Below are 20,353 nucleotides of genomic sequence, written 5' to 3'. Positions count from 1 at the left end.
GCACCATGGGGCATTGGGACAGGATCCAGGATTTCCTGCACCTCCCCACAAATCTCTGTGGCAGAAGAGATGGTCTGTGAGCTGCCCAGAATGCACTGCTCCAAAAGGTGCTGCAAGTGTGGTCACGCTGACGGCTGACAATATGGACACCCAATAGCCTTTTTATTGCTGCACTCCGTGAGTAGCGCTGTACCTGCCAGCACTTTACATGGGGTGTTTTGCCTAAAAAAAATTCAGGTAGTTTGGTAGCTGGCTGGCTGACCACTGAACCCCTTTACCTGATTGCTTCCTTGCTCTTCTTCACCTGTTTTAACTTTATTTACTCTATATAATTATAAATATTTTGAGGTAGGGAGTATCTCATCTCTATTTAACACCAAGCATAGCACTAGCCTGTAGTCACTAAAATAATAAAAATAGTAGAATCATAAAAATGTAGAGCTGGAAGGGACCTCAGAGGCCATCAGGTCCAGCTCCTTGGACTGAGGCAGAACCATGTGTACCTAGGCAGGTGTTTGTCTAACCTGTTCTTAAAATCATCCATGTGTTGCAAGCACATGTTTCAACTGCTCACTGAATATTTTGAAGCTTCATTTAAAATGTGAATAACTACTAATTTCATTGTAACTTGTAGGTACTTTTTCTTTCCAAGATAAATAACCGTATCTTGGGCTGAGTAAACTCAGATAAATATTGAGGAATGTATTAATCCAGGTTATAATTATTACTCTTTGAATAGGAAACACCTTCAAATTCTTGTACGTGGTAATAAACATATCCTGGACAATAAATCACTCGCTATTCAGCTTTTGACTTTATTCAAACCAGGAAATGCTTATAAGTGGGAGGCAGCTTTAAGTGATTATTTTCATGTGTTTCTTGTGGGTAACATTAAGAAACTCCAATTTCAAATTATTCTCCTTTTTGGTTATACTGATGGTAAGGCCTAGGCCATGCAGTGATGCATGAAGGCAATGATAGATGTTTAGATGTTTCAATGAACTCTTTAGATGTTTCAGTGAGCTTGGAAAGCAATGAACATGATGGAAAGGATGGAATTTTTCTGTGATATGGTAAAACGAAAATGGTAGCATGCCTAAGAATAGCTTGAATTGGAGTCATTTTGTGGCTATGGCCTGGAGTGTATACTAAGGATGTTAAGGACTAGTTGACTATCTGATGAGCATTTGCTTATCGGCTAGTCAGATGGCGAGTCGATACCCCACCCCCTTTGCCTCTATCAGATAGAGGCAGAAAAAAGGAGGGAGAGGGGGAAGAAGGGGTACTTCAAAGCAGCAGCGCCACACAGCTGAGCCGGGGATCAGCTGTTTGGCGTTGCTGCTTTGAAACCCCAAGGCAGCATTTCAAAGGGGCAGCTGCCGAACAGCTGATCTGCGGCTTAGCTGTGTGGTGCTGCCACTTCAAAATGCTGTGGAGCCCGGGGTCAGCTGGGGACTCTCCAGTTAACCCCATGTTCCGAGCGGCTTTTCCCCAGAACCCAGGATCCTCTGGGGAGTCCCCAGCAGACCCTGGGATTTGCGTGGCATGCAGCGCAGCATAGAGCCTAGAGTCAGCGGCGAACTCTGAGTCCCCCACTGACCACAGGCTTCATGGCTTTGAAATGCATGAGCCCCCAGTAGGGACTCTTGTATATTTCAAAGCAGGCACACACGCCTGCAGCCCAGAGTCAGTGGGACTTCCTTCTGGCCCCAAGTTGCATGCAGAGTTCTGCATTTCTCCTTTGAAATGTACAAGAGCACCAGTGGGGGCTTTTGTACATTTCAAAGGAGGAATGCGGACGTTCCTATCGACTAGTCAAGTAGTCAATGGAAATTCCATCTACTATTCGACTAGTCAGTTAACCGCAGTTTAACATCTTTAGTGTATATCACATTGAGTAATAGCTTTCTTAGAAAATGTGTTGGATAAAATGCCACCTTGAACAATGATATAGTTCTCAAATTTGACTTAATTTTTTGCAGCCTCTATAAGTTGACAGTTTTCTTTAAACTTTAAAACAGAAGGTCTTTTTGGAGCTAGCATAGAGCACCATTTTAAGACTCTTAGCAAACCTCTGAGAACTTGCGCGATTCAAGGAATAAAAGGATTCTTCTGCTGATGCTTTTACTAGCTGCACTCTAAGTGCCTGCCTTAACTCTCTTAATACCCAGTATTATTCAGCAACATATCCTGGCAAGGGTGGAACAATCTGGCCTTCTCTGAGTCTGCATGGAGCTTGTTACCCAATTGTTTGTGTGTAAGTGGAAATGGAACTGGTTTCTAAATAGCACAGTGCATGATAGTTAACACATTTCCCTTAGCTGACTGTTTTGTAAATGTCAGCCAAGTTTTATCTCTAGTACTTGATTGAATAGACAGTAAATTTTACTTAGTGTGCTAGCCAGCTGTGATGTAGTGTAGCCAGAGGGTGAATTATAGGCTTTGTACCATTGCACAGCCAAGTGTTAGACCGATCTTACTCGGAAAACTGTTATCGTATCTAGTGCTGAATTGTTAGTAAACGGAAAGAGTCATTTGGTGCTAGTTCCACCTGTATTAGCATAGGGGGACAAGACACCAACAGCTGCCCTCCATTCGTGCTGTTCTCTTCTTCCCAAACTCAACCCTCCACCTTTCCCTTATACCATTTTGATCTGCAACCTTTTGTCAACCAGCATTGTCTTGGGGTGAGACAAACTGGCAGCCAGAAGGAAATGGCATGGCAATGTTGCTGTAGAAAGTGACTTACTCTGCCAGTTAACCAGAAGGCTTCACTGCACAATCTCTGTACCTGGGTAACTGCTAGGAGGAGTTCCTGGAGCTGGTTTTGTTTGGCTAGCGCATATTTCTTGCTGAAGAAGGGCTATCTCCATATCTGGCGAACTGGTGCCATTTGCTATCCAGTTTTTATCACCTTCTAAACTTTCTCTGTTCTAGATGCTGTTTGGAACAAAATCCTGGTGGAATCCATCCTCCTGTGCTCCAAGAGAGCTTGCCTGTGACAGAATTCAGGAAAGGCTTAAGTTCTTAGGCTATGTCTATACTGCGCTCTCTTGCGCAAGAAAATATGCAAATGAGGCAAAGTGGTGACTATTGCCGCACCTCATTTTCATACTTAATGAGCACCATTTTTGAGCAAGGGGCTTTTGCGCAAAGAGGAGCCATCTACATGGCTCCTTTTTGCACAAAACTCTCCTCTTGTGCAAAAGCTGTTCTGCCTGAAAAAAAGCGGCAGATTGGCTCTTGCGCAAGAGGGGGTTTTGGCGCAAAAAGGAGCTGTGTAGATGGCTCCTTTTTGCACAAAAGCCCCTTGAGCAAAATGGTGGCACATTAAGTATGCAAACGAGGCATGGCGATATTCACTGCTTCACTGCATTTGCATATTTTCTTGTGCAAGAGAGCACAAAATAGAGGTAGCCCCAGTGTGTATAAAAGAGTAAACAACTCTCAAATGCTAGTGGTACTGGGATTGTTGTATGTCCATTTACAAGAGGAGTTGTTGGGAGGGTTAAGGTTAATATGGTTTTTAACCCAGTGTACTGTGGTATTTTTTGGAATGAGTATATAAATGTAAGTTTCCACACACACACTCTCTCTGTCTCTTTTGACCTGGGTAAAATGAGTTGGTCTATCTAGCTTGCAGTGAACATTTGTCCTACTTACAATTGAGTCGCCAGTTGCTACAATAAAACTATATGTTGGTTCTCTGATACTACAGGGGTAAGGTAGGTAGATGAGGTACACTTGAATCTCAGTACTCTGAGTGTCCCTAATCTGTGAACACCTCTGGTACAGATCCTGGCAGGGGGAGGAGGAAGCGACTCTGCACTACTCCTCCTCCCGTACCACCACCTCTTGTTAGCTCTTCCATTACTGATGCACGTGTCATCTCAAGATGGACACCGCTAGTAACTAAGGCTACATATAGACGGCAGCGCTAATGCTGTGTCCAAGGAACATGTCTGCTTTTCCAAAAAAAATTCAGAAAAATGGACGCACTCTTTTGCCCTCCTTGTGAACCTTGTTCTACGAGGAAGAAAGGATGTGTCAGAAGAGTAGTTCTTTCTAAAATTTGCCGCCGTGTAGAGGTGCCAAATTTTGGAAAAGCCTCTTTGGACAGAAAAGTGGGAAAATATGCAAATTTTGGATTGCAATTTGTGTATTTGAGTTCTTTCCGACTTACCTTTGTAGTCTAGATGTAGTCTTTGTCACAGCTGACAGGATGTTATATATTCAAATATTATTCAAAATAATGCTATTGACTCCAATTTACCATTATAAAAATAAATGTAGACTCCCTATCCATGGGCTGTCTTTGTCTAATTTTGTTCTGATATATGCTTTTTTGGGAGGAGGGGGCAGGCAAATACCCTATGCTGGGTTTGGAAGAGCATTCTATACATTAAATTGGAAGTGAATTTAGCTGAGACTGATAGACACGTCAAGCTACTGCCATTTTCAGGACTTTCCAGAAGAACAAGAGGAAGTCACGAAGTATAAAGATACTTTCAAGGCCCTAACATCTCCTTGCCCAGCCAAACCCACATTACACTCCTGTGTTGTGTGTGCAAGAAATAGTTTGTAGTTTTTGCTTAAGAGTACTTACTGTTGCTTTATTTTCTGCAGGGATGTGAAGGCAGGGAATATTCTTCTTGGAGAAGATGGCTCAGTACAGATTGCAGGTAACTTCTTTATCAACTTGGAGTGAAGAGACTATGGGTGGTAATTGATGTTCCCTCTAATCTTTTCCATCTATGTGTAGAATAAATTTTATTTGTACCAAAGTGTGTGCGATTGTGCATCACCAGTAGAAACAAAACCTAGCTGTGGGCATTCTACTAGTCAGCTGGGCAGCATTTGAATCTCTCCTGAGTGGCCACACTAGTGCACAGTTTACAGGGAATGCTGGCAGTAATGTATTGTTTGGTATTTGGCTTGCAATGGTAAGTAGAAACCCAATTAAAAATGCCACATTGCCAGATGGTCCCACATTTCAGACAAGATTTCTAGGAGCAGTTTTTCTTTGATGTATTTTCTCAATATTTTGATATTTTAACATTACTGTGCTGGAAATGGTGTCTATTAGCGTGAATGAATTTCAGCATAAACTTTATCGGTTGCTTGGATGCGGCTTTATTTAAGAAGTAATAGAGCTAATCAAAACAATAAAATGGCAACTTAACAGGATTGAATAGTACATTGTACGAAGTATATATGGTATTGTTTAACATCCCTGCTGGAAAGTGGGTAGAATATTTTGAAATAAATTGCTGCTCCCCATGTCCTTCATGAGGAAAGTCTAGATCATCCACTTAGCAGGACAGGAGAGCTAATAATGGATAACATCAAAAAGGCTGAGGTGTTTAGTGTCTGTTTTGCTTCATTCTTCACTTAAAAAGGTAAATTGTCACCAATACATACCACAACTAATCTTTTAACAAAAGAGGAAAGGAATGCAAGTCCAAGTAGGGAAAGAACCATTAGTTAAATTATATTCAAGTGAGCAGGGCCTGATTAAAATTCACACTGAGGTACTTAAGGAAGTAGTTGAAGCAGTCTCAGGACTGTCAGTGATGATCTTCAAGAACTCATAGAGGATGAGTTAGCTCCTAAAGAACTGGAGAAGGGTAGATCAATGTACCCATCATCTTAAAAAGGGGCAGAAGGAGAAGACTTGGGAAGTTATAGACCAGTCAGTACAACTTTGATACCTGGAAAGATGCTGGAGCAAATTATTATTCAGTTTGTAAGCACTAGAAGATAGTAGGGTTATAAGAAATATACAATATGGATTTGTCAAGAACAAGTTAGGCCAAATCAACCTAATTTTCTTCTTTTGGCAGGGTTACAGGCCTAGTTAATGGGGAACTGTATGTGTGATATATCTTAATTTTTGTTAAGGATTTTAACACATTCTAATGTTGACATTGTCATAGTAAACTAGAAAGATGTGTTCTGTATGAAATTACTGTAAGATGAGTGCACAACTAGTTGAAAGACTAATCAGAGTAGTTATGAATGGTTCCCTTTCTGGTATTTGCCTCACCATGTTGGCTACGTCTACACTGGCCCCTTTTCCGGAAGGGGCATGTAAATTTCACTAGTCGTCGTAGGGAAATCCGGGGGGGATTTAAATACCCCCGCGGCATTTAAATAAAAATGTCCGCCGCTTTTTTCCGGCTTTTAAAAAAGCCGGAAAAGAGCGTCTAGACTGGCCCCGATCCTCCAGAAAAAGTGCCCTTTTCCGGAGGCTCTTATTCTTACTTTGAAGTGCCCTTTTCCGGAGGATCGGGGCCAGTCTAGACGCTCTTTTCCGGCTTTTTTAAAAGCCGGAAAAAAGCGGCGGACATTTTTATTTAAATGCCACGGGGGATATTTAAATCCCCCGCGGATTTCCCTATGACGACTAGTGAAATTTACATGCCCCTTCCGGAAAAGGGGCCAGTGTAGACGTAGCCCTAGTGTCAAATGGCTAAACATTCTTTGAAGAGGGATAGTGTTTGGTTCTTATTTTACATTTTTTATCTGAAAAGAGGTTTTCCATATTTTTTTTGTTTAGACTTTTATTGAGTGTAATACCCCTCTGACAAACTTCTTGCTGCTTGTATCCTCCCATGAAATGCAGAGATCTCACCAGAAAAGTGGTGTTAAAATCTTTCCATGTGCAATGTGACAAGTGTGTACAGCATGCTCTACTGACTCTGTGCAGGGGGGGAACAAATCTTGGTACAGAAAGGTGCAACACTGTGACATAAGATTTCTGTATAAACCCTAGAATAGATTTGCTTTCCCTTAAATAGTCCCAGAGCTCTTAATACTTGCTATTGTGCTACTCAGTGAAACATAAGGAATTCATCGCATGTCAACTGATAGCATGTAATGTGTAACTTGCGAAATTTCTCAATTGGACAAGCCGTTACTAATAAAAACCCTTCAGTTGTAGTGGTTCGAGACCCTGTTTAATGGGGTTGCCAAAGCTGGTGTTAGACTGTTTGGGGCTCAGGGCTGAAGCCTGAGCTAAAATGTCACCACCTAGGGCCAAAGCCTGAAAGCTTCTGCTCTTGGTGGCAGGGCTCAGGTTTACAGGCAGCCTACCTGGGGCTACAACTGGGCTTCAGTTTTAGCCCCCACATTACAGTGCAGCCAGACTCAGGTGAGCTCTGGTTTCAGTCCCCCCTGCCTGACAATAAAAATTACTGCTCTACCCAGGAGAGGGTTGTGTTGCAATGAAATTTGAGAACCTCGTCTGCAGTGTAGTATTTTGGCTTTTAGGTATAGAACTCTAGATCTTCTTAACTTTATTAATAGACTTTCCCTTATTACAGTAGGGGAATGAGCTCCTATTTCTGTTTTTTAATTCCTGGGCCAAGGTTAGCTTGCTGTTAGGCAACTTGCTGGTGTATAACTTCTGTGTTATCTCAGTTTATCAGCTGCTGAGGTGCTTAGGTGCTTGATGTGCATATTTATTATTTCTGTTAGAGGGTTCTCAGCTGAGTAATAGGTATCTTGTAATTTGACCAAATGTGCATTAAATCACTTGCTTATGTTGACATTGGATATCAATGGCCTTGTTCTTCAAAGTACGTGTGGGTGTAACCACACTGGTAAGATAACTGTGGGATGACTCTATATACTAATGAGAGGCCAAAATCCCCAGCATTAAAACGTGGAATCTACCTAGTTATACACACCATGAACTCCGCTCATTGTAATGTGTGGCTTTGCTCTCAAGATATATGTAAGGACTAGTTTCAGAATCTTTGATAGGATAATTTGGTGGCAATGCCTAAACGGTGCAAAATCATGAAGCTCATAAAAAGTTGAAGGAAATGTTTTCCCTTTTGTGAAAGCAGCTGCTGGTTTGACCATTTTGTTTTTAAAAACTCACAAAGTGGGGGGTAGGGGAGAGACACTTTAAATGAAGCTTTGCTGATCAAAACTTAGAATCTCCATTCTGCAGGAAATTCTAACCGTTCAAAATTTCCTTTAGATCCAAACTGGAATGAAATGTCAAATTCTTTTGAACAATTTCCCCTATGTTTTTTTTAATTATTGAAACAACTCATTGAAGCATTTTTGTTTGACATTATATGTTTATTGAAGTGAATCTTGTTGACGTTTTCAATTCAATCTCCAGGAAACATTTGTAGGAAACATTGCATTTTTGTTGCAACAGCCTTTTCCAACAGAAAAGTATTCCACTGGAAAATTTATCAGCAGCTGTAGAATGAAGCATGTAGGGCCAGATCCTCAATTGGTGAATATTGATGTAGCTCCAAGGATGTGGCAGGTGCTTAGAGTAGGGATGTAACCGATTAATTGGTGAGCATCACCCTTACCAGGTGTTTCTTACCAATAACTAGATTACCGGCAGTCCAGCTGAGCTGGAGCAGCTCCCCACCCACAATGCAGCAGGCCCAACCCGAGTAGCCCTCATCCACGGTGGGCTCACCCCAATCTAGCTGGAGTAGCCCACTGTGTGGTAGGTTCAGACGGGCTGGAGCAGCCTTCTGGCAATACTGCAGGTAGGGAGGCTGCTCCAGCCATGCCAGGCTCACCACACCCGTGCTTGCAGGATCCCAGATAAGCAGTTAACTGATTAGACCTAACGGTTAACCAGTTAAATGGGATTTTACATCTCTAGCTTTAAAGTACCTAAAATAAGTCTCTCTTGGGGATATCAACCTTAATTTATTTTTAAATTTAATCCCTATTCCCACCCATCCAAAGAAACCTCTGAACCATCAGGAACATCTTCTTGGTTCCTTTCACCTTCACGGTTCCCTCCTACTGTTTGGCACTTAAAATTTGACCTGCCAAGTATTTGGGTCAAGAATTGTCACTAAAACATAGGTGTAAAGCACACTGGAGCCCTGATCCTGATTAAATTTCCTAGTCTCTACCATGATATAGCTACCAGTAACCTTAATCTAGTAAACAGTCCACAGGAGAACATTCTAGCAACTTCCGTCAGCAGCCAAAAATAGAAGCGTGTGTTTTGTTTATATAACTGATCAAAACAGTCAAGATGAACAAGATGTCTCTTAACTGTTAGATTCTATTTGTAATTTTAAATTGCCAATTTGTGTTGTTTGAAAACCACTTTAAAAATTATGTGAATTCAGGTTAAGGAATGAGGCTACGAGGTAGACTGGAGAGTGTCTGGAAATTAAAGAAGCATTTGCTAGAAGTACAAATTCTAAAAATTCCTATAGCTGCCATAAAAAAGTGGAGTTCAGCACCCATTAAAGTGCTAGAACTCCGTACTTTTACTCATGGAGAGTGTATCCTGCTAATTTTAGAAACGTCATAGCTACCTGGCAAAGTCATTAAATTGCCATTGAAAGACGTGGAGATGCTCATTTAGGTCCAAATGAAGTTGATTCCTCTAAGGGGATGTCAGTCTGCTCCTGTGATTTGATATCAATTGTTGGGGTATTATGATTAAAAGATACTTGAACTCGGAATTTGTTTTTCTGCATGTTGGATTAATGCCAGTCAGTTGAGCAGCATAACCCTTTCCTTTTCTAGATGTCATTGCTCTGGGCTTTGCTAGTGATGGTTGCAATGTAAATTGAAATCGCTTTGCCCTCTTGCGTTCCAACATCTCTGGGTCCATTACTGTGTTGTGATCTGACCATTAAACTGCTCTGCACTAGCATTTCGATTCCATTTGGGGACTGGTACATACTGTCAAAAACTTAGTATAAACTGTATGTACACCAAGAGGGTTTGTTATAACTGTACCAGGAATCCTTTTCTAGTGTAGAGTAAGCCTAAGTAAATTGAGAATCCTTAGTGAACTAGTGTATAATATTTGTATCCTAGGGTGTGTCTAGACTACAGGGTTTTGTCGACAAAAGTGGACTTTTGTTGACAAAACTAAACCTGCGTCTACACTACCGCTGAGTTCTGCTGACGTAACGTCGACAGAACTCAGCAGTTTTGTCGACGCTGGTAAACCTCATTTTACGAGGAATAACGCCTTTTGTCGACAGAGTTCTGTCGAGAGAAGGCATTATTGCATCTAAACTGTCCTTTGCGTCCACACTGTTATGTCGACAAAGCATGTAGTCTAGACGCTCTTTGTCGATAGAAGCTTTGTTGACAGTATCTGTTGACAAAACTTCTGTCGACAAAACCCTGTAGTCTAGACGTACCCCTAGAGTGGCTGTTTGGTGCAGAGCTAATCATTTAACCCGCTCTGATTCATTGTGATGCTACTATACTTAAAGCTGCTTTACATTTGTTCTTCTTGAATTGTAGCAGAGGAGTAGGAGGCTGTTCTAGGGCTAAACGTTTGTTCAAATTGCTATCTGGACTGGAGGATCCTTGTATACAATACTGAGGTGGCAGAAATCTTGTGCTGTCCTTGTTGAGGATTTGTAAACAAACCCCTTTGTTCAATATATATTTTGAGCTGTTTTTCAAAAACCGCTTTCTTTTGAGCTTAATGTTCATACTATTGACATTGTGTAGTGGTTAAAATAGGGTTTGAAGTCAGAAGGCCCAGGGAAAGTCAGTGATTCACTAACTAACCCTGGGCAAATTGCCTAATGGCTCACACTTCATCCAGTCATAAAAATGGGCAGACAAAATGTATGCAACTTTCCACTAATTCATATCAGCTCCTCACCAGTTCATTCTGTTCCTGGTTTCTCTTAACCCATTGTGGCAAAATAGATGCAATAAATATCTAGGGCTAAATGGACACAGGAACTTAGGAGTCCTGCTGATCAGTAGAATCTGAGCTGAGAGTTAGGTGTCCAGGCTCCCTGTACAATGCATGATAGCGAGGTGGCAGTGGTGGTGAAGGAGGGCAGTTAGGTACCAAAGGTGTGACGGCCACTAATTGGGCATACTTCATAGACTTAGGGTTAAAAGGGCCGATCATGATCATACTGTCTGACACATTGCCCCTATCTCTAGCTGAGTTACTGAAGTCCTCAAATCATGGTTTAAAGACTGTAAGTTACAGGGAATCTACCATTTACTGCTTTTAACCTGCACGCAACCCATGTTGCAGAGGAAGGTGAAGTACTGGCCAAATAGATGAGGAGCGATAGGCCCGATAGAGCTAGACTTTAGTAAGGCTTTTGACATAATTCTACATGATCTTATTATAAGCAAGCTAAACTATGGAAAGGAAACATGGTAAACAAGGAAAACTGACTGCACCATTGGAGATGCTGTAGAAACATAGACTGCTGTACCACATCAGGGTAATAGTCCATTTAGACCTGTTTTTGAGTACTAGATTCATCAGAGGACAGTGCAAAAATGATAAACAGTTATGGAATCAGCATAAATAGAAACCTTGGCTGAGAGAGACCAGAGGTTCTTGCTAGGGATGTAAGTGAGTAGTTGATTAGTCTACTCCCTGATAAGGCTTATTGGGTAGTCAAGTCGACTACTCACAATTCTCTTCCCCTTTGCTGGAGCGGGGGTTGGAGATCAATATTGGACCTCCACAAACTCAACTGCTTGGTCCGATTCCAGCAATTGAAGATAGTGGCGAGGGTTACCATCATTCCTGCCTTGGAATAGGGAGCACAGCAGTTTACCCACAACCTCTACGATGCTTATTTTCATATCTCAATACATGCATCATGAAGACATTTTCTGTCATTTACACTAAAGGACCTACATTTCTGGTACAGAATGCTACCATTTGGACTCTGAACAGCCCCACAAGTCTTCTAAGTACTGGCAGTGGTAGCTGCACACTTGGGCAGAATGGGGATCACAATATTCCCTTACTTAGACAACTGCCTTCCAAAGGGCCTAATAGCATGTGACACACAACAAACAGTCGAAACCACCAGACCCCTGTTTGTGAGCCTGGGGCTCCAGATAAGCCTACCGAAGTGCATACTAAGTCCTACCCAGAGGTTAGAATTTATAAGAGCGCACCTAGACTGCAGGATGCCAATAGCCTGCCTCATTGCCAGAACACAGATTCTCAGCAGTCAAAGACCTCATATCGGTAGCACAGACCAGTCCGTCCATAATAGCCTGACACTGCCTACAACTTCTAGGCTATATGATGACAGCCACGTTTGTGGTACCACATACCTGCCGTCACATCTGGCCCCTCCAGGCATGGTTATGCACAGTATACAGGCCGCATATCCATCATATAATGTCTTACTATACCAGGCAAGATAAAGACCTCCCTCACATGGTGAACTTTGCACGACAATGTACACATTGGGGTCCCTTCCAATGACTGCCCACATCACTAACAATCACCATAGATGCTTTGCTACTGAGCTGGGGAGCACATTTGGGCCATCAAGTAGTCCAAGCACAATGGGCCCTGAAGGAAGTCAAACAACCTACTCGAGCTCAGGGCAGTCTGAAATGCCTGCATATACTTTCTCTCGCTAATCCAAAAGAGAGCGATCTAAATACTTAGTGTCGCTACAATGTACTGTATGAACTGGCAGGGAGAGCTTGGTCCTATCTGCTCGGTTGGGAAGCAGTTTGCCTGTGGAATGGTGCATCCCACAAAACATAAACCTGGTTGCAACCTATCTCCCTGGCAAGGACTATGTATTTGCAGACAACCTAAGTAGACACTTCCCGTAGAACCATGAGTGAGAAATCAACTCATCGTTACTGAGACACACCCTTTCAAAAAGTGGGGTTTCCTGACAGTGGACCTGTTTGCCACTCACACGAACACTCATTGCCCGTACTATTGCTCGTGAGTGGGCATAGGCCCTCACTTCCTAGGGGGATGCATTCAGCATAAAATGGAAAGCATCTCTGTCCTATGCATTCCCTCCTCCCACTTCTCCAACATTTCCTATGCATTCCCTCCTCCCACTTCTCCAACATTGATTCTCAAGATCAGACAGGGCCATGGTAATCCTCGTAGCTCCCAACTAGTCCCGACAAACTTGGTACCCATACCTCTTATGGAAAGTGTATACCACCACATCATTATTCACCAGTCTGAGCCCTGCTCACGCAACGCAGTAGACTGATACACCATCCTGCCGTACAGACGCTACATCTTCTGGATGGTGGCTGGTTGACTTCCATGGAGAGGGCATTCCCGGAACCAATACAGAAGATCCTCATGCATTGCTTCAGACCTACAACCAGAAAAACATACAAACAGATCTGGCACCAGTTCATTGTTTGGTACTCAAGCCATAACTATGCTCCGGCAGATACGGAGGTCTCACAGATATTACCCTGCCTCTTAGACCAGTACTGCATTCGACTGTCCTTGAGCTCTACCAGGGTACATCTGGCCACCATTTCAGCTCTTCATCCTCTATTTTTACTCACCAATCGATCAAATGATTCCTACTGGGCCTACACAACATGTTTCTGCCACTAAAAGATCCAATGCCCACATGGGACCTGAACCTTGTATTCAGAACTATGGGCAAGCCCTTTGAGTCTCAAGCCACCTGCTCCCTGTTAGATCTATCAATGAAGATTGCCTGCATCATCACAATCACTTGTGCATGAAGAAAGGGGAGCTGAGAGCTGTCTTGGCGGACCCCCATACACAATATTCCATAAGGATAAAGTGATCTTATGTACACATCCCAAATTCCTCCCAAAGGTACTTGTCTCATTACACTGCAATTAATCTATGTACTTACCAGTCTTCTTCCCCAAACCTCACAAGGGCCACAGGCCAGCTGCACATCATACCTTAGATGTCCGTAGGGCACTTGCCTTCTATTTTCAATGCACAAAAGCCTTCCATGGAACTTCATGGCTCTTCATCTCTTCTACAGAGAGGTCACAAGTATTACCCATATCAAAACAAAGACTATCCAAATGGGTATCAGACTGTATACACTTAGCTTATGCCATATCTCAAAAGGGGAGCCCCTGCCCAACGTACGGGCTCGTTCTAGGGATGTGAAGGACTAGTCGACTATCTGATTATCAAATGCTTATCGGATAGTCAACAGGATAGTCAACTAGTCGCTTCTTCTGCCCCCCCCCCCTCCACCTTGCTGCCCCTCTCAGATAGAGGCAGCAAGGTGGGAGGGGGAGAGAAGGGGTACTTCAAAGCGGCAGCACCATGTGGAACCTGGCATCAGCTGGGAAGTCCCCAGCTGACCCTGGGCTCCATGCAGCGCTGCCACTTTGAAATGTTGACACAGCATTTCAAAGCAGCAGCACTGCACAGAGCCCAGGGTCAGCTGGGGACTTCCCAGCTGATGCCAGGTTCCACGTAGTGCTTTTGCCTTTGAAGTGTAGCAAAAGCTCTAGGGCTGTTGCTGCACTTCAAAGGGGGAGGCATCCTATTGACTAATTGAGTGATTGATTCAGAAATGCATTGACAATTCGATTAGTCAGATACTCGATAATTAACGTCCTTAGCTCGCTCTACAGGAGCTATTGCAGCATCGATGGTGTTCCTGCGGAGTGTACCAATTAAACAAATCTGCAAGGCTGCCACATGGGCCTCGACGCAAACATTCATGTAGCATTATGCCATTCAGACTGTTGCAGACTCTGAAACCCATTTTGGCTGAACAATACTCTGTCATTGACTCTCATCTTCCGAAGTCCCCACTGCCGGATATGAGTACTGCTTCATAATCACCTAAGGTAGAGCGCCCACAAGGACACTGCTAGAAGGAGGGAAGGTTATTCACCCTGTGCAGTAACTGGGCTTCTTCAAGATGGTTGTCCCCTTAGGTGCTTCACTACCTGCCCTTCCTCCCCTCTGCTTCGGACTCAGCTGTATCCGAGTCAGAGAAGGAACTGAGGAGACAGTTGGCTGTGCAAGCAGAATAGCTGTTTCAAATGTTGTGCACCGGAGCCTCACATGTGTAGCCGACCGTGGGCACTGCTATCTAAAATCTCCGAGTAGAGGCACAGCGGCGCTCTAGCACCTTAGGTGGAGCACTCATGAGAACAGCCATTTCAAAGAACTCCAGTTACTGTGTAGAGTGAGTAACCTTCCCTTTCGCATACCCTGTTGCCCAAGGTTGCCAGATTTAGGTTACATCTAGACTGCATCCCTCTGTCGATAGAGGGATGCAAATCAAGCACTTGGAAAGTGCAAATGAAGCTATGCTTCATTTGCACAAACATGGCCGCCACTTTTTCGACACGGAGTTTTTTTGAAAAAACGGCAGTCTAGACATGGATCTGTCAATAAACCCTTTTTTGTCAGATCCTGTATTCCTCAAAAGGAGGTTTACAGGATCTGTCAGAAAAGGATTTTTTCGACAAATCCATGTCTAGATTGCCATTTTTTCGAAAAAGCTCCGTGTCGGGGGAAAAACAGTGTCCATGTTTATGCAAATGAAGCACGGGATATTTAAATCCCGGCTTCATTTGCACTTTCGAAGTGCTTGATTTGCATCCCTCTGTCGACAGAGGGATGCAGTCTAGACGTAGCCTTAGAGAGATTCAAGTGGGTCAGACATAAGTGGTAGGACACATTCTTCATGATCAAATGCCAGTGATTTTGGGACTAAAATGAGTGAGAAGTCAGTGTTAGCTCCGTGCCTGTCTTATGGTCTTTTCATTGGGGTATTTACACTGTTGATAGGATATGTATGGAAGGGAGTGCGTAAAATCTTTGTGGGTGGGGAGTGACTGCAGAGAGAAGAGAAGACTGATGCAAGCAATGGATGATATAAAAGAAAAGGGTTGGGAGATGGAGGAAGCAGAAAGGTAGAAGCCTTTGATCATAAAGGTCTAGGATACTGCTAAAGGACACAGTAACTCACTTAATTGAACACACTGTGACTACTTAAAGGCCATATTCTCTTTGATCTCTGTGCACTTCCCATTGACATTAGTGAGAGATCTGCTGTGGATTGGGGGTGTTCATCCCCTGGGCCAACAACCATCATTAAAAAGTAGACTTCTGTATTGTCTGCACTGCACTTCACACCTCTTTGATGTAACCGAATAGCACCTTCTGTCACAAACATTGCCAAAGGACTAGAAACCTTAGTCATTTTTAGTCCTTTAGAAACTTCCCTATGTGAAATGTTACCATCAGCTGCATAGCTGAGATTTCTTGTGTGTGTGTGTTTTTTTTTTTTCCAGGATGTTTTCTTCACTGTGGGCTTTTCTTTTTTGTATTTCAGATTTTGGTGTTAGTGCATTTTTAGCAACGGGTGGTGATATTACCAGAAATAAAGTTAGAAAAACCTTTGTGGGCACCCCTTGCTGGATGGCGCCAGAAGTCATGGAACAGGTAACTCCTCAATTGGTAGTATCTCGTTAGCTCACTTGCCACGTAGTTTTGTAAGTCATTGGTGTTGATGAAAGCTCTGGTCACTATGGTGGCTCAACTCACATGCCCTTCACTGTGGCTTTCTGAGGGTGTCGGGACAGCTCAGCACTTGTATCGTATTGTACAGGGTGGTTTCTCTAAAACTTCAGACAGATTTGAGCACACTCAATTTCAGGCCTTTCTCGGGTTTTTCTTTAATACTTGGTCATCCCAGTTAGTCTCTGTTAAAAGGCTATGCAAGATCCAGGATTGTTTCTTAAATTCTGACAATGGTTGCTGCTTGTTTCCATGGAGGATATTGGGGATAATGGAAGGTTAAGAGAATATCTGCTTCTCAAAGATGCAGTGCCAACTACTCCCGATAAGGCAAAACAAATCTAAATATCAGTAATTGGTGTGGAGGAAAACTGGGGCAGATGGGACTGGTTCATTACCCTGTCACACTTTCTACCTCTACTGAAGTCCTATTTAACTTTTGTATCCTTGAAAACGAATGGCTGCTTCTAGATATTAGCTTTTCTCTCCTTCCTTAAACTGTCAATCAGCTGATCAGCAGGAAATGGAAGTGTCAGCTGCTCTTTTTGCCTTGTGTAACAGGAGGCACAGGCTACAGGGCAGAGGTAGCTGGGCATTATTGAACTTTTCCAGACTGTGCCCAGAATGTGTGTTGGAGGAGGAGAGGGGATTAGATCAATGAAAAAACAATTGGTCAAAAAATAGCATTGAGGAGGGCAAGCTGAAAGAATAAAGTGGCAATCAAGATCTTAACCAGAAGGGAAATATAACTAAAATAAAGACTTAATTATAATTGTCAAGTATTTGCTTTTGAGACAAATGTTATGGATTCATAGAGGATTCATAAAGGCTAAGAGTGTGGATTTCATTTCAGGAAATTATTTTGAGAGTGTTTATACCATCTCATTCTCTTCCAGCAGGCGTCACTGTGAGTCAGTTCTATCTTGAGTTATAAATAGAAAAGGTAGATATCAAATAATTTTTGACCCAACTCCATTTCTTAATGTTGGCATAATAAACTTCAGTATCTCACCATTACCCTTTTAATGTGATGCACATTTTGACTAGCAAGCAACGTATAGCACATATTGATCTAAATCCATAAAGTATAAACAAATTAAGGTTCTTGCTGTATTCTGGATCAAAATTCAGGTGAATAATCTGTTTTTCCTTTGGGTATTTGTTAAATTAAACTAATTTATAGAAATTTGAAACCTTCCCACTGACATTAATTTACAAATAGGATTGACTTTTGTAGTGTAATCCAAAGCTATAAATTATGTGCATTAAAATTTATTTGGGGGGGGGGGGGAGATTTATTTGTGCACCTGCTACAGTACTAATATTGTGCTTCACTGTTTTTCTATCTTTGATTATAGCTTAAATTGATTCTCTAGCATTGAGCCACATACAGTGATACAACTTAATTTTATTAAATTTTACAGAGATTTTTTTCTGTACTAATATAATCACAAAAATATAGGGATGCCAAGTTTACACAGTAAAGGAGATCACTAACAGCCATTTCCATCACTTAAATCCCATCAAACTGAAGTATCCTAGGCAGGCCAGAGATGACAAAAAACAAAACCAAAAAATTGCCTGCAGAACTTAAGGAACCTAACAGAAGGTAAATAAAATACAATAAACTTATCAAATGTAATTTAAGAATATGAATATAGGAGAAGATAAACTATAAATTGAAATCTAGAAGTGTTCTTCAAATTGCAGCAATTAATCTTGGTCCTTAAAGAAAGGTCGTTGGCTTCATCAGAATTAATGTCTGTGATACTACGATTAAATTGCACTCACTCAATTAATTCAATCTTCCCATTTTGAGGGAGAGCAGAAAATATGAGCCATTTCATTTTGGTGAAACACTTGTGGTTTCTAGTTCTCATTGAACTTAAAGCACATTTTCCCTGTTGGATGCCAAAACACGAGGTAATGTTAATGAGGAAAGGCTTATTGGTATGATTTTTTTTCTTTACATAGTGGAGGTTAAAGAGTTATAAACTACAGCTCTAGTGAATAAACCTGCCCGCCCAGTATGGAAACGTCCAATACAAAAGATGGCCTAAGGAAAGCAAATATTTAAATGTCAGCAGTGGCTTCCATAAGCAGCAATGAGGAGTTGGTCAGTGGCCTGGCTCAACTCCCGGCTGGCATGGACTTCCCAATGCGTAGAGTAGAGGGCTAACCTGTTTCAGAACTGGACATGAATGCAGTTAGTTTAACAAAGTAGCTGGTTAGACATGTGACTGTGTGTGGAGTTCTGCATGTCAGTCCCCTAACTCTGACTATTTCCATCATACCCAAGCAGTCTGACTTCCCATTGTTAGTAAGGAAGCTAAAGCCTGATTGAACCCAATGTCTAGTAGCCCGCTTGATGTCACCTTTATAATTGTAGGGTGGCATATGAAAACTCTTTTACAAGACACACATATGGCCTTCCTCAGAAATGACTGTTCTACCGAACACTTTCTGATTTGCAGACAGGAAGGAACTGAAAGGTAAAGAAAGGCTTGTTCTTCCTTGGGTACAGCTGCAATGCCAGCTAAGGTTAATGGGAGGTTTGTGGTCTTTTAGAGTCCTTAAGGTTAAAACAATGATGCATACATTTGACAGGCTCCATTCAAAGCCTGTAGGCAGAGGTGTAGTTGGCATATTGAAGACAATGCAGAAAAATATCCTGTTGCTTTTCAGGTCAGAGGCTATGACTTCAAGGCTGACATCTGGAGTTTTGGAATCACTGCTATAGAGCTGGCTACAGGGGCGGCTCCTTACCACAAATACCCACCAATGAAGGTAAGCAGCAATCTTCAAGTGCTTGTGGTGACAAAAAATGAAATAAACTGCATTTACTGAGTTGATTTTGAAAGTTAATTTTTAACTTGTTAAAAAGTTGCCTGCTATTTTGTGATGGTATTAGTAAAATACCACTAGAGTCACAGGTTTGCCTTTTAAGATCTCTATGGGGAAGTTCTTTTAAAAGTTAAACTCTTTTGTGCTTAAAATAGAGGATACTATTCAAATCTGTACCCTTCTTTAAACAGACCATCATTCATGAATAGTATTAGACAGAATCTTCCCTGTATCCTTTAAAAGCAGCATGACAGTCTTTTCTCAAAGCTGTAGAAGTAGTAGTGGTTCAAAGCATCCAATAGGGCAAAAGAGGTTTTTAAGTGGGGGTTTAGATTAGGGCTGGGATAAGTATGTGTAAATGGAAAAATAGACTAACTCAGCTACCCCTCTGAATCTTTTGTGTAAATGGTTAACCAATGAGCCTGGGTTAATTTGTTAACCTTTGCGATTACACACAGTCCATCCAGCCCATCCTTCCCTCCCCGTTGCATTGCTGCCTTTGTATTGGAGGCAGCTGCACGGGAGTGATGGGGGGGAGGGCTTCATGGCAGCCAGTGACCACAGGGAGCCACCTCCCCCAAGATGTAAACCTGTAACTACTGAGTTTTTCAGACATGTTATATTTACATGAATAAACGCTTTTTAACACTCTAACCTTGAATACTTCATTGGGTCAGTAATAGAGGTAAGAGGCTTTACATTCTTCTAATGATTTGAAAGTTAGCCTAGCTGGAAACTGGAAGTTGCTATCTGGTGGCTGTTTAGAAGCCTGTGAAAAAGGAATTGAGGGCCTCAAGTCTTACGTATTCCCTAAAGATAGCTGGCTTCATTCTGTCAGAGAGCTAGTAGGTTACACTGAATGTCTTTGTCAGCTCAAACTGAACTAAACCTACAAAACTACTATATTGCACACAAATCCCAGCTCTGTTCCCATAGTTATAAATATCAGTCAGTTTTCCATTTTAATAGCACACCACTGAAGTCTGAGGAGTGTTGTTATTCTAAACTGGAGCCCTGGACTGTTTTTTTAATCCCATTTTTATTCTGTTCCCACCTGCCAAATATGAGCAGGTGTAATTGGCCAGGGCCCTGCTCCATAGAGGGTAAGTTTTGGGTAGTGGGGTTTGACCTCACACACTAGACAGCAAGGCTTCCTCTGAAGCCTGAGCCCTGCTGCCCATGGCTGAATTAGTGGAGTTTTGAGGAAGTTATGGAAATCTCATAAAATCACAGAAT

At 42.2% G+C, this 20,353-nt stretch overlaps 1 protein-coding gene across 3 annotated transcripts in view; it reads left to right on the top strand.

Annotated features, from left to right (window-relative positions):
* Positions 1 to 20,353, top strand: part of OXSR1 (oxidative stress responsive kinase 1) — a 136,043-nt gene that overhangs the window by 80,529 nt on the left and 35,161 nt on the right. For all 3 annotated transcript variants that reach the window (XM_075922856.2, XM_089776801.1, XM_089776802.1), the window contains exons 5-7: positions 4,627 to 4,682; positions 16,089 to 16,198; positions 18,959 to 19,060. In XM_075922856.2, coding sequence (XP_075778971.1) covers positions 4,627 to 4,682; positions 16,089 to 16,198; positions 18,959 to 19,060 — 268 coding nt within the window. The remainder of the gene's footprint in view (positions 1 to 4,626; positions 4,683 to 16,088; positions 16,199 to 18,958; positions 19,061 to 20,353) is intronic.

Source organism: Pelodiscus sinensis, chromosome 2 (assembly GCF_052426305.1).
Source record: "Pelodiscus sinensis isolate ZL-2025 chromosome 2, ASM5242630v1, whole genome shotgun sequence".
Lineage (NCBI taxonomy): Eukaryota > Metazoa > Chordata > Testudines > Trionychidae > Pelodiscus > Pelodiscus sinensis.
The sequence above is the reverse complement of the archived record's forward strand: the minus strand, read 5'-3'. Positions and strand labels throughout refer to the sequence as shown.